Source organism: Macaca thibetana, chromosome 13 (assembly GCF_024542745.1).
Source record: "Macaca thibetana thibetana isolate TM-01 chromosome 13, ASM2454274v1, whole genome shotgun sequence".
NCBI classification, from domain to species: Eukaryota; Metazoa; Chordata; class Mammalia; order Primates; family Cercopithecidae; genus Macaca; species Macaca thibetana.
In genome coordinates this window covers 62,730,466-62,754,485 of record NC_065590.1, presented here as the reverse complement: position 1 = coordinate 62,754,485, position 24,020 = coordinate 62,730,466, and the positions used below count along the sequence as shown (strand labels likewise).

Sequence of the window (24,020 nt, the reverse complement as noted above, 5' to 3'; positions counted from 1 at the left end):
TTGTGAGCAATCTGGGCCTGGATTATTCTTTGTGGTAAGGTTTATATGTATGAATTCAGTTTTTGAAATAGTTTAAACTATTGGGATTTTCCATTTCTTCTTGTGTCAGTTTTATTAGTTGTGTTTTTCTAGAAATTTGTCCATTTCATCTAAATTTTCAAAGTTAGTTTTCATAAATATCCCTTCATTATTGTTTTTTAATGTCTACAGGATTTATATTATAGTAATCTCCCTATATCACATTGATACTTCTTCCTTTTTTTCTTATTAGTCTTATTAAGGATTTATCAATTTTATCAATCTTTTCAAAGAAACAACCTTTGGTGTTATTGATTCTCTCTCCTATGTTTGTTTTCTATTTCATTAACTTGTACTCTTTCAGGGATCTAATTTGCTTATTTTTCAAATTTTTGCAATGAATGCTTATTAACTTTTGACCTTTCCATATTTTTTTCTATAAGCCTGGATTTAGCTGCATGTTATATGTTTTGAAATGTATTTCTATTATTCAATTCAAAATTACTTTATAATTTTCTTTGTTTTTTTTCAGAGATAGAGCCTCACTCTGTCACCCAGTTTGGAGTGCAATGGCTTGATCATTGCTCACTGCAGCTTCAGACTCCTAAGCTCAAGCAATCCTCTTGCCTCAGCCTCCTGAGTAGTTAGGACTACAGGCACACACCACCACATCCTGCATAATTATTTTTATTTTTAAATTTTTTTGAGACAGAGTCTCGCTGTTGTCACCCAGGCTGGAGTGCAATGGCGCAATCTTGGCTTACTGCAACCTCCGCCTCCTGGGTTCAAGCGATTCTCCTGCCTCAGCCTCCCTGTTAGCTGGGATTACAGGCCTGCGCCACCACGCCTGGCTAATTTTTGTATTTTTAGTAAGGTTAAGGTTTCACCATGTTGGCCAGGCTGGTCTCAAACTTCTGACCTCTGGTGATCTACCCACCTCGGCCTCCCCAAAGTGCTGGGATTACAGGCATGAGCCACTGTGCCCAGCCTATTTTTATTTTTTGTAGATATGGGGTGTTGTCATGTTGCTCAGGCTGGTCTGGAACTCCTGGCCTCAAGCAGTCCTCCTGCCTCAGTCTTCCAAAGTGTTGGGATTACAGGCATGAGCCACTGCACCTGGCCTATAATTTTTATTGTGTGTTATTTTTCTGGTTCATAGGTTATTTATAAGTACATTGCCTAGTTTCCAAATATATTTGGCTTTTTAAATATCTTTTTATTTATTTTTGTTTGCTTATGAGTCAGAAGTTATTTTATATCTAAGATTTTTCTATCATGGGAAATGTCAAACATGTATAAAACTAGAGAGAAGAATATAATAATCATTCAGGTACTGATAAGCTTCAGCAGTTTTAACTCATGAACAACGGTGTTTAATCTCACTTCTCCCATTGCCCCCCACACCATTATTTTGAAGCAAATCTCACATGTCATTTTTTTCTTCAGATGTTTCATTATGAACTTATAAAAATGACATTAAAAAATCACAATACCACATCAACCCAAAATAATTAATTGATGTCATGAAAGATCTGATCAGTTTTCAAATTTTTCTCATTTTGTCATAATTTTTCTTTATAATTTGATTATTTTAGAATAGGATCCAAATAAAATCCAAACGTTATTATTGGGTTATATCTCCCACACTTTAAAATCTGTCTTTCAGCAACACCAGCAAAATTATTCATTATGCTAAAACATACATACCTTGCATACTCAATATATCTCCCCATTCCTAGGTAAGTTTTGAAATTCAATTTTTCTCTCCTAGCTCCATAGGCTATTAAAGATGCAACTAATCTTCTCGATTCTTTCTTTTGGAATTGACAAATATCCCCAGGAGAAAAGTGGTTGCAAAAGTCAGAGTAACCTTTGTAGGTTTTCTCCTTTTAAAGATATCAGACTGCGGGCGAGGTGCTGTGGCTCACACCTGTAATCCCAGCACTTTGAGAGGCCAGGGTTGGAGATCACTTGAGCCCAGGAGTTTGAATTCAGCCTGGGTAATATAGGGAGACCCCATCTCTACAAAAAATTTAAAAAATTAGCCAGTCGTGGTGGTGCATACTTGTAGTTCCAGCTGCTAGGGAGCCTGAGGTAGGAGGATCGCCTGAACCTAGCTGGGTGACAGGCTGGGTGACAGTGAGGCTGGGTGACAAAGTAGGATCCTGTCTCAAAAAAAAAAAATATATATATATATATATCAGATTTGTAAATCTTCACTATCTTTGCTCTGTGATGTCTTCAAGTAATGTTTTAAAATATTTTGTTCATCTTTTATAGTTATCTTCAGTAGGAGATATATGTGAAGTATCTAATCTGTCATTATTGGAAGGGAAAGTCCCCTTACCACTTAAATTTTGAACATTTTGAACACTTAACTTACTATGTGTTTATATAACATGACTGCAATATTTGGTTTTATTTCAAAGGTTCTGAAGCAAAAACACCTGGATGATTGCCTGCGACATGTATCTGTAAGAAGATTTGAATCATTTAATCTGTTTTCAGTAACAGAAGTCAAAGAAAGGGAAACTGAAAAGGAGGTTGGTGCATGGGTCCAATATACAAGCATCTTCTGTCCTGAATACAGTATCTCCATAAGGTAACCATTATTCTAGTTAAGATTTGTAAAAACTAGATTTCTCTTGGATGAGAAAAACAATCTAATAAGAATCTCATTATTTATTCTATTGAGTTTATAGACAATCTTTATCAGAACTTAGGTTTTACAACTTGTTTTAGGAAATCCTACTGTTTTAACTGGGTCTTGCTGTATTGTCAGACTAAAGAAAAAAATCCTCACGAATATAGTGTCATTTGAAGATAAGGTGGTTGCAAATCAAAGGGTTCATTTAAACATTCTGTCATAGCATATGTTTATGACAAAAAGCCGTGTTTGTTTTGAGGCAAAGAAGGCTGAAAGTGAAAACAGAATTTTTCCAAACTACCCTTCAAGTAGTAATCTGAAAAATCAAGCTTTGGTATTTTTTCCATTTATTTATTTTTATTACTTTCAGAATAGAATCAATCTTAAGACTAAAGGAGAAAATTCAAGTGAAAACACTGATATTATAAGAAGCATATGGACTGTTCTGACTTTAAAAATCATTAGAAAAGAGACAAGAGAGTTGCAGACTGCAGTAACGAGATACCATTTTACTGAATTAATTTTGTCTCACAGTTATATTCTAGCATGTTGCAATATTACTGTAGGTGTTTGATTTTATAAAATCTGCCTTTTCTGACAGGATTTCACATTTTGAAAGGGAGGGAGGAGCACATTTACAGTAACTGTAAGAAGAGCAAAAAACATTTTAAGTGGAAATGTGACTGAATAAGGTTTAGGTGAGGCTAGGAATAATTTTAAGAAAAAATTTTCACAAAGGATGTCTATTTATAGTATATGTTTCTCGAGCTATTTTAGTTTAGAATATCTAAGTTTTAAAAGATATAATAGCTAAACATTTTGGATTTGGATAAAAATTGACTAGGATGGGCAGGAGAGAACAATTAGAATCTGGTTTTATAATATTATTTTACTGAAAATGCCGAGTGGGTACAGTAGCTCATGCCTGTAATCCCGGCACTTTAGGAGGCCAAGGCGGGTGGATCACTTGACCCTAGGAGTTCAAGACCAGCCTGGGCAACATGGCAAAACCCCACCTTTACAAAAAAATACAAAAATTAAATACAAATAATACAAATAATAAAAAATACAAAAATACAAAAAAAAAAAAAATTGGTAGCCTGTAGTCTCAGCTACTCAGGAGGCTGAGGCAGGAGAACGGTGTGAACCTGGGAGGCAGAGCTTGCAGTGAGCCGAGATCGTGCCACTGCACTCCAGCCTGGGTGACAGAGAAAGACTCCATCTCAAAAAAAAAAAAAAAAAGCAAAGCAGTTGGGACATCCTAATTAGAATCTTATAATGAATGTACAGGTATACCCAAAAATCTGTAAGTTTGTATCTTTTATTTGGCATTTTCTTTACTTTTATTTGATTTCTTTCTTTTTTTTTTTTTTTTTTGAGGCAGAGTGTTCCTGTGTCACCCAGGCTGGAGTACAATGGCACAATCACAGCTCACAGCAGCCTCAACCTCCTGGGCTCAATCAATCTTCCCACCTCAGCCTCCAGAGTAGCTGGGATTACAGGCGTGTGCCACCACACCTGGCCAATTTTTTTGTATTTTTAGTAGAGATAAGGTTTTACCATCTTGGCCAGGCTGGTTTTGAACTCCTGAAATCAAGTGATCCACCTGCCTTGACTTCCCAAAGTGCTGGAATTACAAGTGTGAGCCACCATGCCCAGCCTACTCCAGGTTCTACTAAGGGGCTAAGCATTAGAGATGTCGGGCTGGGCACAGTGGCTCATGCCTGTAGTTTCAGCACTTTTGGGAGGCTGAGAAGGGTGGATCACTTGAGCCTAGGAGTTCGAGACCAGCCTGGCCAACCTGCTGAAACCCTGTCTCTACTAAAAATACAAAAAAAAATTAGCTAGGCGGCCGGGCGCGGTGGCTCAAGCCTGTAATCCCAGCACTTTGGGAGGCCGAGACGGGCGGATCACGAGGTCAGGAGATCGAGACCATCCTGGCTAACACGGTGAAACCCCGTCTCTACTAAAAATACAAAAAACTAGCCGGGCGAGGTGGCGGGCGCCTGTAGTCCCAGCTACTCCGGAGGCTGAGGCAGGAGAATGGCGTAAACCCGGGAGGCGGAGCTTGCAGTGAGCTGAGATCTGGCCACTGCACTCCAGCCCGGGCTACAGAGCAAGACTCCGTCTCAAAAAAAAAAAAAAAAAAAAAAAAAAAAAAAAAAAAAAAATTAGCTAGGCATGGTTGTTCATTATAATCCCAGTTACTCGGTGGCTAACCCATGAGAATTGCTTGAACCTGGGAGTGGAGGTTGCAGTCAGATGAGATTGTGCCACTGAACTCCAGCCTGGGTGACAGAGTGAGACTGTCTCAAAACAAACAAACAAACAAACAAAAAAGACACTGGGGATGTTACCGTAATTGTAAACCCCATTTTCACTTTCTCAGTTCTTACCGCCTGAGATCACCTGCCGCAGCTTAACAGAGAGAACACACACAGGGTGATCAGTACTTGTTATCAATACTTATTAGTTTTGTCTATCTTAAACTATTGCTACCCACTAATTTGTCTCCTTAAAGTTTTATTAGAGTTGAAATGAATACCCCCAAGAGGGTTAATACCTAGGTATTTGTGAATTCAAAATACCTACTTGTATCTTGTTTATATAAGCAGTGGCCTTAATAAAAACTTTGACCATTATTTTCTGTCAGCCTTATATAATGATACTTAAAATGAAGGAATAATTTTCCCTTAGTGACTTTTCATCTGAAGCTAAGGTTTGAACAATGTAAAAGTTAGGTTACAAAATTCCCAAGGATTGTTGTCGTCTTTGTCTACCTGTGGATGGTCCACTCTTTGTTTCAAATTAAATGTTGAGAATTTTAAAATGAAAATCCATGGTATGACTCCTGGATTTTGTTTATTGACAAAATATTCTTGCCTTTCTGGTTCTTTCTTTCTTTCTCTTTTTTGAGATGGTCTCACTGTATTGCCCAGGCTGGTGTGCAGTGGCATGATCATAGCTCACTGAACTCTTGACCTCCCAGGCTCAAGCAATCCTCCTGCCTTAGTCTCCCAAGTAGCTAGGACTACAGTTACATGCCACCATGCCCAGCTAAGTTTTGTGTATTTTGTAGAGATGGAGTTTTGCTGTGTTGCCCAGGCTGGTCTCAAACTGCTGGGGTCAAGGGATCTGCCTGCCCTGACCTCCCAAAGTGGTGGGATTACAGGCATGAGCCACTATGCCTGGCATTTGGTACTTTATTTCTTAGAACTTTGTAGAAGAGGCTCTTGTTATTAGATGGATGCAAGTTTATAAACGAAGAGATACCAGGAAATGTTTATACTAAAATTCTTTAATTAAAATTTTCTTTTCCCTGTCTCATAAACTGTAATCTATTGTATAAAGCTTGCTGTGTAGACACAAATTGTTCCTATCTCCCGTATTCCAACTTAATTTCAGCACAGCAGGAGTTTGCATATTCTGGAAGCTTTAAATTACTTCCATTATATATGGAACCATATAAGTGCCTGACTTATTCATTTATAAGTGTATGCATGTCTTAGGTATAGAAAAAGCTGAGAGGCCTGAACTGTCCTCCTTTGTTTGAATAAGACTGCTGTTGCTATGGTAATTGCTGAATTAGAAGGCTAGAACTCTTGACTTTTGGCTTGTCCTGGGAACTTAGAATGGGCAAAAAGTCAAGAATGACTTTGTCTTTGACTGTGTTGCATCTTTCTGTTATAACAAATGCACTACACCGAGATCATACCTTCCATTTCTAGGGAAAGAAAAAGACCAAACCCTCACCTCATTATTTTAGTTACGTAGCTTGTGAATGTTCAGTAAATAAAAACTAGTGATTAGATGGTTTGCTTATGAATTAGATGTATGACATATTATTTTTGTATGTGTGGTATAACCTAGGTGCCTATATAGAGCTTGGCAAGGCTGGCATCTGAGACAAATATGAATACTGCATCTATATTTAAAAGCATAGTTTTAATGTTAGTAGAGATATTAACAACAGAGCTGAGCATTAGTAATAAAACAGCGTTTTTTAGGACCTGTAAAATATGATCCATACTTTCCAGAAAACTGTGAATTCCATTGTGTCACATTTTTATGGATCTTAAATCATAGATATGGGCTACTATAACTTAGTTTTCTAATTTGTTTTAAATCTCATCACAATTTTTTTACGTAGTGTGCTTACATATAAATATACTGTTTCAGTACATTGAAATGTTCCCTTAAACATTTTCCAAATTCCAATATAGTACATGTAGAAACCATCTACTAATTTCCTACAACTCATAGATATAAGACTGGAAAACATCTCTTTAGCTATTTATTTTTAAAATTTTTATTTTTTAACCACTTATTTTTGAAAGAACTCCAAAGCATCTAGAATTAAGTTTATTTGTTTGTTTGTTTGTTTATTTTGAGACAGAGTCTCACTCTGTCACCAGGCTGGAGTGCAGTGGCATGATCTTGGCTCACTGCAACCTCCGCCTCCCAGCTTCAAGTGATTTTCTTGCCTCAGCCTCCTGAGTAGCTGGGACTACAGGTGCATGCCACCATGCCCAGCTAATTTTTGTATTTTTAGTAGAGACGGGGTTTCACCATATTGGCCAGGATGATCTCAATCTCTTGACCTTGTGATCCACCTGCCTCGGCCTCCCAAAGTGCTGGGATTACAGGCGTGAGCCGCTGTACCCAGCCTAGAATTAAGTTTTTCAAACCTTCTGAAAACCTCTCCTCTTTGTTCTTCTGCAGCCTTTTAGGACGCATTCTACTCTCTGGCTTACTTTGTATTTTTGGATCAATTTTCTTTTACTCACAATACAATTTACATAACAAAATTTACTATTTTCATCATTTTAAAGTATGAAATTCAGTGGCTTTAAGTATATTTACAATGTTGTACGGCCTTCATCACTATTCCAGAACTTTTTCATTACCCTGAAAAGAAACCCCATATACATTGGCTATAACTCCTCATTCTCCTCCTTCCCCTAGTCCCTGGCAACAGTAATTGACTTTCTGACTCTATGTATCATCTGTTCTGGACACTTTACGTAAATGGAATCCTACAATATGTGGCCCTTTATGTCTGTCTGCTTTCACTGAGCATAATATTTTTAAATTTAAGATTCAGCCATATTATACCACATATCAGTGCCTCATTCCTTTTTTATGGCTAATATCCCACTGTATGGCTAATGTATTTTGTTTATTTTTTCATCAGTTGATGAACATTTGGATTGTTTCTACTTTTTGGCTATTATGAGTAATAACACTATGAATATGCATGTACAAGTTTTTGTGTGAACATATGCTTTTAATTCTCTTGGGTATGTACCTAGGAGTGGAATTGCTGGGTCATATGGTAACTCTATGTTTAACTTTTTGAGGAATAGCCAACTATTTTTCATAGCGCTGTACGATTTTATATTCTAGGAATGTATGAGTGTTTTAGTTTCTCCCTATGCTTATCAGTGAAGCACTTGTTAATTTTTCTTCTCTTTTAAAAAAATTATAACCCTCATAGTGGATATGAAGTGATATCTCTCTGTGGTTTTGATATGCATTTCTCTATTGTCTAATGATGTTGAACATCTTTTCATGTGCTCATTGGCCATTTTTTTTTTTTTTTTTTTTTTTTTGAGAAATGCCTATTCAAGTTCTTTGCTTTTTTTTTTTCCTTTTTAATTTTTTATTTTCTTTCCAATGGGACTTTTGCACTCCTGTCTTTATCTGTTTTTAGTTGAGCTGTCTCTTTTTATTGTCCGAGTTATTTTTATATATTCTGGATATTAGACCCTATCATACATGTGATATTTGCAAATGTTTTCTCCTAGCCTGTGCATTTTCTTTTCACTTTCTTGATATGTAGTATCTTTTGATGCACAAAATTTTAAATTTTGATGAAGTCTAACATATCTATTTTTTCATTTGTTACCTATAATTTTAATGTCATATTTAGCCATGGCTTGCTTTTAACCTCTAGTTTCACCCTCTTGACACATTTAGGCTTCAGACTTTTCCTCTAGCAGCTTTTCTTTTTCCCTCTTCAAATAATTATCTGCCCCAGTGACTTGTTCCTCAGTCCTTACTCAGCAGGCCATTTTTAGGAAGAAACTCAAAGTTCCTCAATTCTAGGATAGCTTTAAGTGCTTGTGAAAAAAATTGTTAGGCCCTGGGGAGAAGAATCTGGCCATTGGTAATGGTTTGGGATAAAGCTTTGAAGTTTAGGACAAAGATAGAGTGAACTTTTTATACTCTGAATATGTTGGCAAAAAATTGTCATTGTTACATAACATTAATTACAAGTATAATGCTAAGACTGAAGTTTTTAAGGATTTAAGTTTGAGAAGTTTCTTTCGTCATAGGCATTACTATGGAACCACAGAGATCAGACAGGACCTAGGTAAATAGCTGAAAAACTAAGACTAGACAAGAGCTTATAGAGTTGATGCTTGAATAAAATAGATGGCTCAGTGAAAAAGAACAGTCCTTAAGTTTGGAACAAATGAAAGGGAACTTGAAGTAACCAAACTGAATCTTTGTCATACTACATTGATAGCAGTTTTCATATAAGGAGAACTAACTTCTTATAGTTTTGAAAATAGTGATTATTAACATTATTCTTTCATAAGATGCCATCTTCTAGGGTTTTTAAACCCTGATAATTTCATGGATAATTGATTTTATTTTTATAAGTATCTTAGAGGTATAGGATGAGGTTTACTGTTTCTCCACTGCCTACCCCCTTAAAAAGGTCATAGGGTAAACTTTCTGTTTCTTTGCTTTGAGAAATAATGCTTTTGGCCGGGAGCAGTGGCTCACGCCTGTAATCCCAGCACTTTGGGAGGCTGAGGCGGGTGGATCACGAGGTCAGGAGTTTGAGACTAGCCTGGCCAACATAGTGAAACCCCGTCTCTACTAAAAATACAAAAATTAGCCAGGTGTGGTGGCAGACACCTGTAATCCTAGCTACTTGGGAGGCTGAGGCAGGAGAATCACTTGAACCGGGGAGGCAGAGGTTGCAGTGAACTAAGATCGCGCCATTGCACTCCACCCCAGGCGACAGTGCGAGACTCCGTCTCAAAAAAGAAATAATGCTTTCAAGAATGACAAGTTTTGCTTCAGTGATAAGTCTGGAAATCAAATTTTTTATTATGAATAGTGTTTTTAACTTTTAAAACATGTACTTCTATTATCTCAGTTTGTTTTTTAGAAATATAAAAAAATTTACCATTATTACAAAATATGTGCATGTTATTTATACTTGTTGCAGATTTAATTACAAATATTTATTTCATCCTGATATTTGAGAGAGAGAGAGAGAAAGAGAGATGCAAGAGGAAGAGAATATTCTTATTAAAATTAGGCCACAAACAATTCCCCTTTTAGCAATTTATCTTAAGTAAACAATCAGAAATAGATTTGATGTTTTCCACAAGAATGTTCACTGCAGCAATGTGCACAATAGCACAAAATTGGGCACAATCTTAAAATCTAACATAAAGTTCTGGTTCAATAAATTATGGTGCAGACATCCATTGAACTTGGAGCCATTAAAATCATGTTATGGGATATTACTTAACGATGTGGGAAACTGTTTATAATACGTAACATAATAAAACTGTTTATAATTGGTGAATAACAAATTGCAAAACAATATGGACGAGTGCTTTCAGTTCTTTAATAAAAGGAATATGTGAACATAGAATAAGATTTGAAGGCTGCGTACCAAAATTCTAATGTTATCTCTCCATGTTAGGATTATGAGCAGTTTTTTTCTTGAAGGAACCACATACTGCTTTTGTATTAAAACTTTTTTTTTTTATTTCTGTACTGTATTGTTGATAATTTTAATAGTTTCATCTTACTTTTTTTTTTTTTTTGAGATAGAGTTTCTCACTTGTCACGCAGGCTGGAGTACAATGGCACCATCTCGGCTCATAGCAACCTCTGCCTCCCAGGTCCAAGCGATTCTCCTGCCTCAGCCCCCTGAATAGCTGGGATTACAGGTGCCTGCCACTACACCTGGCTAATTTTTGTATTTTTAGTAGAGATGGAGTTTCACCATGTTGGCCAGGCTGGTCTCGAACTCCTGACGTTAGGTGATTCTACCCGCCTCGACCTCCTAAAGTGCTGGGATTATAGACGTGAGTCATCTTGCATTTTGGAGGTTAAATATTTTGCTCCTTTTCATCTTATCTCAGTATTTACTGTAGTTTTCCATATTAGTGTAAATAACCTCATCTATATGTAGAATCTTATAGGCCCAGAGAAGACAAAGAATTATTAAGTTATTATGATTGTTTTATTTGTGATTGGTGACCTTGTTTTTTTAGATTACAATACTTTGGGGCCTAGTGCTTATTTGGTCAGTCAGATTGCAAATAACTTTTTTCATCTCATTTAATCACCCTGTCAAAGAACTGGGCCTCTATGGCAGAAATAAAGAAAAGCTCTATTTTTATGGAAAGGGTAATACAATATACACATATTCTCTTACTATGTTTTAGTTTGCTGGGCTGCCAAAACAAAACACCACATACTAGGGGGCTTAAACAACAGAAATTTAGTTTCTTGCAGCTTTGGGAGCTAGAAGTCTGAGATCAAGGTGTTGGCAGGTTTGGTTTCTTCTGAGGCCTCTTCCCTTGGCTTGCAGATGGCCGCCCTCACACTGCCTTTTCAGAGGCCATTCCTCTGTGCGTGCATGACCCTGTTGTCTCTCTCTGTCCTACCTCCTCTTTTTTTTCAGTTGATAATTTATTTTGTTTTATTTTATTTTTACTTTTTGAGACAGAATCTCCCTCTGTTGCCCAGGCTGGAGTGCAGTGGTGCGATCTCGGCTCACTCGATCCTTTACCTCCCAGGTTTAAGCAATTCTCCTGCCTCAGCCTTCTGAGAGGCTGGGACTACAGGCGCATGCCACCACACCCAGCTAATTTTTGTATTTTTATTAGAGATGGGGTTTCACCATATTGGCCAAGCTGGTTTCAAACTCCTGACTTCGTGATCCGCCTGCCTCGGCCTCCCAAAGTGCTGGGATTACAGGCATGCGCCACCACACCTGACCCCTTTTAAAAATTTTTAATTTTAATTTTAATTTTTTTCCATAAATTATTGGGATACAGATGGTATTTGGTTACATGAATAAGTTCTTTTGTGGTGTTTTGTGAGATTTTGGTTCACCCATCAGCCGAGCAGTATACAGTGTACCATATTTGTTTATCCCTCGCCCCCCTCCCACTCTTCCCTGCAAGTCCCCAAAGTCCATTGTATCATTCTTATGCCTCTGCATCCTCATAGCTTAGTTCCCATATACCAGTGAGAATATATGATGTTTGGTTTTCCATTCCTGAGTTACTTCATTTAGAATAATAGTCTCCAATCCCATCCAGGTCACTGCAAATGCTCCTAATTCATTCCTCTTTATAGTATTCCATTGTATATGTATATACCGCAGTTTCTTTATCCACTCGTTGATTGATGGACATTTGGGATGGTTCCATGATTTTGCAATTGTGAATTGTGCTGCTATAAACATGCAAGTGTCTTTTTCGAATAATGACTTATTTTCCTCTGGGTAGATACCCAGTAGTGGGATTGCTGGATCAAATGGTAGTTCTACTTTTACTTCTTTAAGGAATCTCCACACTGTTTCCATAGTGGTTGTACCAGTTTACATTCCCACCAGCAATGTAGAGGTGTTCCCTGATCACAGCATCCACGCCAGTATCTATTGTTTTTTGACTTTTTGATTATGGCCATTCTTGCAGGAGTAAGGTGGTATCGCATTGTGCTTTTGATTTGCTTTTCCCTGATCACTAGTGATGTTGAGCATTTTTTCATATATTTGTTGGCCATTTGTCTATCTTCTTTTGAGAATTGTCTATTCATGTCCTTAGTCCACTTTTTGATGGGATTGTTTGTTTTTTTCTTACTGATTTGTTTGAGTTTGTTGTAGATTCTGAATATTGGGCCTTTGTCAGATGTTTAGATTGTGAAGATTTTCTTCCACTCTCTGGGTTGTCTGTTTACTCTGCTGACTGTTGCTTTTGCTGTGCAAAAGCTCCTTAGTTTAATTAGGTCTCAGCTCTTTGTCTTTGTTTTGTTTGTTTGTTTTGTTTTGGTTTGGTTTTTGCAGTTGCTTTTGGGTTCTTGGTCATGAAATCCTTGCCTAAGACAATGTCTGGAAGGGTTTTTCCAATGTTATCTTCTAGAATTTTTATAGTTTCAGGTCTTAGATTTAAGTCCTCAATCCATCCTAAGTTGATTTTGTATAAGGTGAGATGAGGATCCAGTTTCATTCTCTGCATATGGCTAGCTAATTATCCCAGCACCATTTGTTGAAAATGGTGTCCTTTCCCCTACTTTATGTTTTGTTTACTTTGTCAAAGATCAATTGACTGCAAGTGTTTGGATTTATTTCTGGGTTCTCTATTCTGTTCCAGTGGTCTATGTGCTTATTTTTATACCAGTACCACACAGTTTTAGTGACTATGGCTTTATAGTATAGTTTGAAATCAGGTAGTGTGATGCCTCCAGATTTGTTCTTTTTGCTTAGTCTTGCTTTGGCTCTGCAGGCTCTTTTTTGGTTCCATATAAATTTTAGAATTGTTTTTTCTAATTCTGTGAAAAATGATGGTGGTATTTTGATGGGGATTGAATTGAATTTGTAGATTGCTTTTGGCAGTATGGTCATTTTCACCATATTGATTCTACCCATCCATGAACATGGGTTGTGTTTCCAATTTTTTGTGTCATCTGTGATTTCTTTCAGCTGTGTTTTGTAGTTTTCCTCATAGGGATCTTTTGACTCCTTGGTTAGGTATATTCCTAAGTATTTTATTTTTATTTTTTTGCAGCTATTGTAAAAAGGGTTGAGTTCTTTATTTGATTCTCCACTTGGTCGCTGTTGGTGTATAGAAGAACTACTGATTTGTGTACGTTAATCTTGTATTTGGAAACTTTGCTGAATTCTTGTATCAGTTCTAGGAGCTTACTGGAGGAGTCTTTAGGGTTTTCAAGGTAAATGATCATATCATCAGCAAACAGTGACAATTTGACTTCCTCTTTACTGATTTGGATGCCCTTTATTTCTTTCTCTTTGATCACTCTGGCTAGGACTTATGTTGAAGAGGAGTGGTAAAAGTGGGCATCCTTATCTTGTTCCTGTTCTCAGAGGGACTGCTTTCAGTTTTTCCCCATTCAGTATTATGTTGGCTGTGGGTTTGTCATAGATGGCTTTTATTACATTAAGGAATGTCCCTTGTATGCCAATTTTGCTGAGAGTTTTAATCATAAAGGGATGCTGGTTTTTGTCGAATGCTTTTTCTGCATCTATTGAGATGATCATGTGATTTTTGTTTTTAATTCTGTCTATGTGGTATATCACATTTATTGACTTACATATGTTAAGGCATCCCTGCATTCCTGGTGTGAAACCCACTTGATCATGGTGGATTATCTTTTTGGTATGTTATTGGATTCGGTTAACTGGTATTTTGTTAAGGATTTTAACATCTGTGTTCATCAAGGATATCAGTCTGTAGTTTTCTTTTTTGGTTATGTCTGTCCCTGGTTTTGGTATTAGAGTGATGCTGTCTTCATAGAATGAATTAGGGAGGGTTTCTTCTTTCTTTATCTTGTGGAATCGTGTCAAAAGGATTGGTACCAATTCTTCTTTGAATGTCTGGTAGAATTCTGCTGTGAATGCATCTGGTCCTGGACTTTTTTTTTATTGGTAATTTAAAAATTACCATTTCAATCTCGCTGCTTGTTATTGGTCTGTTCAGGGTATCTAATTCTCATGCTTTACTGACTGGGCTAGCTGGGTGCCTCAGGGTATCTAATTTTTCCTGATTTAAGCTAGGAGAGTTATATTTTTCTAGGAATTTATCAGTCTCTTCTAGGTTTTCTACTTTGTGTGCATAAATGTAGTAGCCTTGAATAATCTTTTCTATTTCAGTGGTGTCAGTTGCAATATCTCCTGTTTCCTAGTGAGGTTATTTGGATTTTCTTTCTTTTTTTCTTGGTTAATCTGGCTAATGGTCTATCAATTTTATTTATCTTTTCAAAGAACCAGCTTTTTGTTTCATTTGTCTTTTGTATTTTGTAGTTGTTGTTTCAATTTCATTTAGTTCTGCTCTGATCTTGGTTATTTTCTTTCTTCTGCTATGTTTGGGTTTGGTTTATTCTTGTTTCTCTAGTTCCTTGAGGTGTGACCTTAGAATGTCAGTTTGTGCTCTTTCAGTCTTTTTGATGTAGGCGTTTAGGGCTATGAACTTTCCTCTTAGCAGAATCTTTGCTGTATCCCAGAGATTTTGATAGGTTGTGTCATTATTGTTATTCAGTTTGAATAATTTAATTTTTGTCTTGATTTCATTTTTGACCCAGTGCTCATTTAGGAGCAGGTTATTTAATTTTCATCTATTTGCATGGTTTTGAAGGTCCCTTTTGGAGTTGATTTCCAGTTTTATTCCACTGTAGTCTGAGAGAGAGTTTGATATAATTCCAGTTTTCTTAAATGTATTGAGGCTCGTTTTATGGCCTATCGTATGGTCTGTCTTGGAGAAAGTTCCATGTGCTGTTGCATAAAATGTTTATTCTGCAGTTGTTGCACGAAATGTTCTGTATATATCTGTTAAGTCCATTTGTTCCAAGGTATAGTTTAAATCTATTGTTTCTTTGTTGACTTTCTGTCTTGATGACCTGTCTAGTGCTATCACTGGAGTATTGAAGTCCCCTACTATTATTGTGTTGCTGTCTATCTCATTTCTTTGGCGTTAGTAATTGTTTTATAAATTTGTGAGCTCCAGTGTTAGGTATATATATGTTTAGGATTGTGATATTTTCCTGTTGGACAAGGCCTTTTACCATTATATAATATCCTTCTTTGTCTCTTTTAGCTGCTGTTGCTTTAAGGTTTATTTTGTCTGATGTAAGAATAGCTACCCCTGCTAGTTTTTGGTATCCATTTGCATGAAATGCCTTTTTCCACCCCTTTAAGTTAAGTATGAGTCCTTATGTGTTAGATGAGTGTCCTGAAGGCAGCAGGTAGTTCGTTGGTGAGTTCTTATCTATTTTGTGGTTCTGCGTCTTTTAAGTGGAGCATTTAGGCCGTTTACATTCATTGTTAGTAGTGAAATGTGAGGTACCCTTGCATTCATTGTACTCGTCGTTGCCTGAGTACTTTGGTTTCTTTTGTTTTTGCTTTTTCACTTGTATTTTTGTTTCCAGGATTTGTTTCAAGATTTAGAGCTCTTTTTAGCGGTTCTTGTGGTGGTGGGTTGGTAATGGCAAATTCTCTCAATATTTGTTTGTCTAAAAAAGGCTGCAATTTCCTTCATATATGATACCTACATATATGATGCCTAGTTTCACTGGATACAAAATTCTTGGCTGGTAATTGTTTTGTTTGAGGAGGCTGAAGATAGGGCCCCAGTCCCTTCCGCATTGTAGGGTTTCTGCTGATAAATCTGCTGTTGATCTGATAGGATTTTCTTTATAGGTTACCTGGTGCTTTTGTCTCAGAGCTCTTAAGATTCTTTCCTCCATCTTAACTTTGGATAATCTGATGGCAATGTGCCTAGGTGATGATCCTTTTGTGATGAATTTCCCAGAGCTTGAGCTTCTTGTAGTTGAATGTCTAGGTCTCTAGCAAGACTGGGGAAATTTTCCTTGATTATTCCCTCAAATATGTTTTCCAAGCTTCTTCCTCAGGAACACCGATTATTCTTCAGTTTGGTCGTTTAACATAATCCTAGACTTCTTGAAGGCTTTGTTCATATTTTCTTATTCTTTTTCTGTTTGTCTGTGTTGGATTGGGTTAATTCTGAGATCTTGTTTTTGAGCTCGGAATTTCTTTCTTCTACTTATTCAATTCTATTGCTGAGACTTTCCAGAGCATTTCACATTTCTAAAAGTGTGTCTGAGGTTTCCTGATGTTTTGACTGTTTTTTCTTTATGCTATCTATTTCCTTGAATATTTCTCCCTTCACTTCTTATATTTTTCTTTTGGATTTGCTTGCATTGGGCTTTGCCTTTCTCTGGTGCCTTCCTGATTAGTTTAATAACTAACTTCCTGAATTCTTTTGCAGGTAAATCAGGGATTTCTTCTTGGTCTGGATCCATTGCTGGTGAACTAGTGTGATTTTTTGGGGGTATTAATGAGCCTTGTTTAGTCACATTAACGGGATTGTTTTTCTGGTTCCTTCTCATTTGGGTAGGCTCCGTCAGAGGGAAGGTCTAGGGCTGAAGGCTGTTGTTCAGATTCTTTTGTCCCACTGGGTGTTCCCTTGATGTAGTACTCTTCTCCCCTTTTTCCTCTGGATGTGGCTTCCTTCCTATGAGCAGAACTGCTGTGATTGTTGTCTCTCCTGGGTTCAAGCTACCCAGTGAGTCTACCTGGCCCTGGGCTGGTACTGGGGGTTGTCTGCACAGAGTCTTGTGATGTGAACTGTCTATGGGTCTCTTAGCTGTGAATACCAGCACCTGTTCTGGTGGAGGTGGCCGGGCAGGGGAGTACAATGGAGTCTGTGAAGGTTCTTAGCTTTGGTGGTTAATGCTCTATTTTTGTGCCGGTTGGCCTCCTGCTGGGAGGTGGCGCTTTCCAGAGAACATCAACTGTAGTAGTATGGAGAGGAACTGGCGGTGGGTGGGGCCCTAGACCTCCCAAGAAGGCCCTTTGCCTTCAGCTATCAGGGTAGGTAGGGAAGGACCATCAGGTAGGGGCAGGGCTAGGCATGTGTGAGCTCAGACACTCCTTGGTTGGGTCTTGCTGTAGCTGCTGCTGTGGGGGATGGGGGTGAAATTCCCAATACCCCCTCTTCTTATAAAGAAACCAGTCACATTGCTTTAGGGCCCACCCTAATGACCCTATTTTAACTAAATTACCTTTAAAAGTCCTATCTCTAAATATAGTCACCTTTTGAGGTACCAGGGTTAGGGCTTCAGCATAAGAATTTGGGGGAAGTAGGAGGCACACTTCAGTCCATAATTCTATATATCATTTATGACAAATTGTAAATGACAAAGTGAATGTTGAAGTAAATGTTTATGAATTATCAATGGTTATTACAAACTTTTATAACATTCTAAAGAACTCCAGCTGGGAGAGAATGTAGAGGATTGTAGATAGATTAGCACTAATTTGTTTTTTCCCTGAGAAACTCAGACTCTATGACCTATTGCACAATTGAGTCTATTTGTATATAACAAAGAGTATTTTTTATAGGTATTAATCAAATATCAATGTCAAGTCAAATATTTAAGAGTTAAGTGAAGAGGGATTAGAATTAAAGGTGTTAGAATTCAGATTAGTGGGCAAAAGATACAAAAACTTTGCTCACTGACATTCATAACTGCCTGTAGATGGAACAGCAGACCTGAAGATTGGCTATTTCTTTGTGACTGAAGTTCTGAATTTTTTGTGCTGTTATAGAGTAAATTTATGTATTGTTGAGTGTGGTTCTGGAAGGTGATGATTTTTCAACTTGAAGATTCTCTATACTGTGTGGGTTTTTTGGCTTTAAAAAGGTTAAGAACTTCCCTTTATATAATGAAAACACAACAAGTAAATATTATTTGTTAGTACTTTAAGATGTAGATTTATCATTTAAAAAGTCTTTATGTTAAATATTCTGAGGACCATACTGTTTTTCTTTTCCTTCTCCCTCTAGTGGGCAGAAAATATTCTTAAAATATAGCATGGAATAATTTATTGCTATTGGATGTATCATAATATACAGTCTCAGTCTCAGCTTTTTTGAAAACTAAAAATGTTAACTTTTCAGAATCATTAAAGCAAACGCTTTACTTCTTTCTAGGCATAATAGTGGATCCTTGAATGTTGAAGATGTCCTTACCAGCTTTGACAATACAGGAAATGTTTGTAAGTTACACATTCACTCTATATAAATATATTTAGTGTTTTACAAAGTGAATTTATAGTTGATGTTTTCTTCTCACTAATATTTTTTATGCTCACTAAATGTATGCATATATATAAAATAGAAAGTTTTACTGTCTTCAGCTGAAAAATATGTCTTTTATAAGGTACACCGACAAAATGGGATACTGCAGTTTTTACACTTTGCAGGTGTGTGTGTGTGTGTGTGTGTGTGAGAGAGAAAGAGAGAGAGAGAGAGAGAATGTAGGTCAGAAAGGACACTGGACACTGAAGTACTGTCCCTTTTATTTTTGTTTACATTTTGACCTCAGTGAATTCAATAGTGGGGCTGTTTCTTCTTTCTTTGCTTTGTTTTGGGTTCTTTCTTTGCCATTTCTTGCTTGTTTACTTTCACTGTAGAATAAACCCAGAACATATTTTTCTTGATGCTACTATACATTAATACCAGAGTGCTTTTGTTTGATGCAGTATTACAATATTATAGAATATATTGCCTTTTCATCCAAGCTTCTGATTAAGTGGTGATAGATTTGTCCACTGAGAAAATCACTTAAATATTTCTTATAATTCTTGTAATTAATTTCATGTGATGAAAGAAATCAGCCAAGAATACCTTTATGTCACTGAGTTAAACGGAATACCATCGTAAGAGCTATGGACTTTTTATGTTTTTTGTATAGGACATTTCTCTTAAGATAGTGAATTGTCAATGAAATATGACCATTTTAAATGTGAAAATAGTACTTATACTCTTTTTCTCAAAGAAAATTTCGGAAAAGTTAACTATTGTCTGAATTTAGGTAGTGTCTTTGGCTTAACAATGCAGCTTTATCAAATGAATAGATTTGTGTAGAATTATGTTCAGTAATACTCAAAAGTACTTTTGTTCTTATGTCCACATTATGATAAGCTTTTGATTTTATAGAAAAATGCTTGTGATTCACTAAGGAATCTATAAATGTCCTTAAATTATCCTAAATACCTAAAATAATATAGGTTTCTTTTTCATGGATAGTGACAGATGTGCCTTTTTAAAAATTTTCTTTCTTTTTTTAATTTTCCAAACACCAACTTGAACCAGAATGCCTTTTAGTTTCTCCATGTTGGCATTTAGTGAATTCTTTCCCACTTAGGCATATCTCATATTTTTATTAGGTCTAAGCAAGGACTGGGCAAAGCATATCAATGATGGTTGAGGATACATACTCTTTTAGTTCTGGGGTAATGTTAAATATCATTAAGTTAGCCTTACACATATGTAATTTCAGAAAATGATTCTAGAATGTTAAATGTGGAATTTCTGATTCAGTAATGTAAAAGTCAAGTATTGTTCCCAGTTGACTCAGTATGAAATAGGGCCCCTAGCTGGCAGCATTATGTAAAATAAAAATTTCCTAAAGGCATCGATTATTATTTTAGGCATGAATAACTGTCTTATCCTTCTCTAACATTTTTTCCTGTCAACTTGTTCCATACCCCGTGTTGTTGTTGCATGAACAAACGGAAAGGTTGCATATTAAGGGTGTTTTTTTTATTGTTGTCTGTTGTTTGGTAGAAAGGTTTAAGACTTTGGAATGATACCCACCTGCATTTGACTTTTGGCTCTGAAATTCATCTTAAGCAATTTGTGTCATCTCTATGAACCTCAACTGTTTTCATCTTTTAGGACTGGCTATATTATAAAGAAAGTACATAACATACCGCATGGCTCAGAGTTGATATTCAATAAATGGAAGCTATTAATTATTAGTGGCGATGAGTACCTATATAACCTCTTTTGGTTTTTTTCTAATAAAGAAGATAATATTATTAGGGTTATTCTGTTTTATACTATTTTAATTGAACTAACAAGGCAGAAAAATTAGATAAAATTAGCAAAATAGCTGTTTATTAAAATGCCTCATTATAAATATTGTCTTAAAAACCTGAATATATTGTTAAGTGATAGAAGTGGTGACAAAAATAAGACCTATTAAAATATGTTGGTTTGTGTACTTTTTATGTTTACTCTTTTTATTTTAATGGAAAAATCTATATGTTCCATTTAATGATAAATTGGTAAAGTCCTGTTCCAATAAAGTAAATATTGATTATGACTTTTATATAATCTTGGACGTAAAGTAACCATGGACTGAAAAAGTAATTTTTCACTTCATGCCTCAAAAATTTGATTTTCTTATGCCAGTAGTGATATTGGGTTTGTGACTAGAAAACCCAGCAGAGGGCGCCACAATCATAATTCTTTGTCATAGCCCAATATAATTAGGATAAATATCTCAAATAATAACCCTAAGCTTTTACCATGTCGACATATGAAGATGTGTCTAAATATTTCTATTTGATTTATTTCTAATCTAATCTATTCAGTAATTCAAAAATACAAAAATATAGATTTTTCCTGGCTGAGTTTTTAGTTTAATTTTTAAAAATAACAGTTTAATTTTTCTACTTCTAGCTTTAAATAAAGAAGTACTTTTGATAGAGAGCTAAAGTTCCATACAAGAGTATCAGTTTGGAAATCACCACCATGGTAGTACATTAAAGGACAATTAGAATGAGGAAAAAAGTTTCTAATAGATGAGAGAACTAATAGATGGAATTATCTATTTATTTTAGGAATTTGTTTCTAGGTTAATAATGCTTCCTAGTAATAGAAAAAACAGCTTAATTAAAACATTTTCTAGTCACAAAAACCTGATATGTGTAGATAAAGTAAAAACGGTATGGTCATGGTTTAGTAGAACCATTAATTTCAATTTTAAATTCATTTTGAAAATCGGAATGGTTGTATTCATTGTAAATTTTCAAAGATGAAAATATCAGTCTTACCTTCTGAATTGGTTTATGCTCTAAGTGAAAAGACATGGAAAAATCTCTTTAATTTTGGAAAATAAATGAAACCTCTAGATAGCTTATTTCCTATTAGAAAAGATAATTTTTTGTACTTACTTTTTTTGTTTAGAAGTTTTGTGATTGTAAATGTATGAATTGCAAAGTGTTTTATATTTTTGAGGTAACTTTTCATTGCCTGAATTTCCTTGAATGTTGTGGGAAGAAATTAAGAGGAATCTCGTACAGAATGAATCACTTCTGCGTATTGATTTATTGCTGTGTGATATACGACCCCAACCTTCTTTTTATGTATTTATATTTACTATGGTGGAAAACAAACCATTTTGAAAGTGCTTACCTTTAACTAGGAATAGGTATGTGTATTTCATTCTTTGGTTTCTACTACTTGAGAACCTACTTTCTTTTGAGATATCAAAACTTCTTGGTCAGGAGGTTGTATCTACTATTGATTCATTGTGCCTGGAAAGACATGCTGGCAGGCTACCTAGGGAAAAGTATAGGATGACATCTTTCACCTCAGATGAGATACTGGCTGCTTCTGTGTTTCCTTTGATATGTTGCTCGGATACCTTGGATAACAAGGGAGTGCTCTATAAGCATTGTAGCAAATTTCTTGCTTCTGCTTTTTCTGTGGGCACAGGCTCCTTTCTAGCTAGTCCTCTGACCTCTGGTCAAAGAAGCTGCACCATGCTGTCTCTTCCAAAATCATTTTCCTTTTCTCCAAAGTCATTTCTTTCCACTACTGAAAGGAATTTTTACAAATGTAATTCTCCACAGTGCTTACTTGATCCAAATTTGGATATCATAGTATCTAATATAACTATTTGTTATTTATAACATCTCATCTTATGCTTGGGTCTGTAATAGATTCATTTGAACATTTTTAGCACATCCTTCGTTTAGTAGTATGAACAGAAGTGTTAGTACTTCATATAATTTATTATAAACGATGTACAATATAATATATATAATCCTGTAAAGGATAGGAGGTCAGTAGTTACATCATTTCAATAATTATCATTGTGAAACAGGATTCCTGGCAAATGTTGCAGCTTAAGTCTGGGGGATGTATTTGTAAAATTTCTCCACTATTCTTTGAAAACAATTTTTTTTCCTGGTTGAGCTCCATGGCAGGACCCTGTGGTAGTTGGTGTCGCTTTATCTCCTGGAGGAATTTGTAGACCCTCTGCCATATATTACTCTACATGTGACAATGATGATTTTTTTTTTTCCCTAGTGAATTCTAAGACTGACCGGATTTTTTTTTTTTTTTTTGAAATGGAATTTCACTCTTGTCCCCCAGGCTGGAGTGCAATGGTGCATTCGCGGCTTACTGCAACCTCTGCCTCCTAGGTTCAAGTGATTCTCCTGCCTCAGCCTCCCAAGTAGCGGGGATTACAGGCGCCTGCCACCATGTCCAGCTAATTTTTGTATTTTTCGTAGAGACGGAGTTTCACCATGTTGGCCAGGCTGGCCTCCAACTCCTGACCTCAGGTGATTTACCCACCACAGCCTCCCAAACTGCTGGGATTACAGGCATGAGCCACTGTGCCTGGCCTGACCAGGATTTTTAATGCACACAGCTATAGACTTTGCTTCCTAGTCGTCTGATAGCAGGATCTGTTTGTCTGTTTGTGATGTATCTAAAACTGATCTCTTTTGGGGTAGTATCAATTATTATTGAAAGAGAGACTCATTAAAATAAAAGCCAGGTGTGGTGGTATGTTCGGGTAGTCCCAGCTACTCAGAAGGCTAAGGCTGGATGATTGCTTGAGCCCAAGAATTTGAGGCAAGCCTGGGCAATATAGCAAGACTTTTTCTGTAAAAAAAGAAAATCAAATATTTATCTTTCTGGTTTTTCTAGAGGAAAAAAAATTATATGTTTTCACTTTTTACTTGTATTTAGGAAGCCAAAGGTAATAGTTTATTTGGAAATATGGTCTAAATTTTTAGTTTTTCTGTTTCATTGTTGTTACGTTATAAAGTTAGGGTTTGGAATGTTGGTGAAATTATCAAAGCTTCAAGAGTGTCAGCTTGGATTTTCGAATGTTATTCTTATTCAAATAAAGATGTCTATATATGTAGTGCATATGTATGTATATATGTATAAGTAGATATATAATGCATATATGTAGTATATGTGTACACATATGCATTATATATCTACATATACATATATGCATTGTATATCTATATTTATATACAGATATATACATGTACACAGTAAAGTAGTTTGATTAAAAAATGAAAAAGTTGGGTTTTTATGGGTCATTGCTCTGTTTTTAATTTAGAGTGGTTATGGAAGGTACATGGGGTATAAAGTTCAGGTTTTAGCTCTGCTGGTTATTAGCTATGTAATTGTAGACAAGTCTTTGTACAAATCTTAACCCCTTATGTAAAATTGAATAGGAAACAATAACTACTTTATAGTGAGGTGAATATAATATTAGATAATGTGAAAGTACAAAGTAAACTGTAAATAATATTTGTATTTTTTATGGTTAGTAATAATATCATCTGTCTCATTCTTGAGTTTCAGTACCTTTGTTATCGGAAAATAATACAAGATAGAAGATGTTTTTGATGTGTGCCATTCTGCTTTAATATCGTACATTATTTTGTTAT

At 36.0% G+C, this 24,020-nt stretch overlaps 1 protein-coding gene across 1 annotated transcript in view; it reads left to right on the top strand.

Moving 5' to 3' along the window:
• CAMKMT (calmodulin-lysine N-methyltransferase) overlaps positions 1–24,020 on the top strand; it is a 408,960-nt gene that overhangs the window by 9,039 nt on the left and 375,901 nt on the right. The window contains exons 2-3 of the mRNA XM_050754107.1: positions 2,448–2,620; positions 18,460–18,524. Of these exons, the coding sequence (XP_050610064.1) occupies positions 2,448–2,620; positions 18,460–18,524 (238 nt within the window). The remainder of the gene's footprint in view (positions 1–2,447; positions 2,621–18,459; positions 18,525–24,020) is intronic.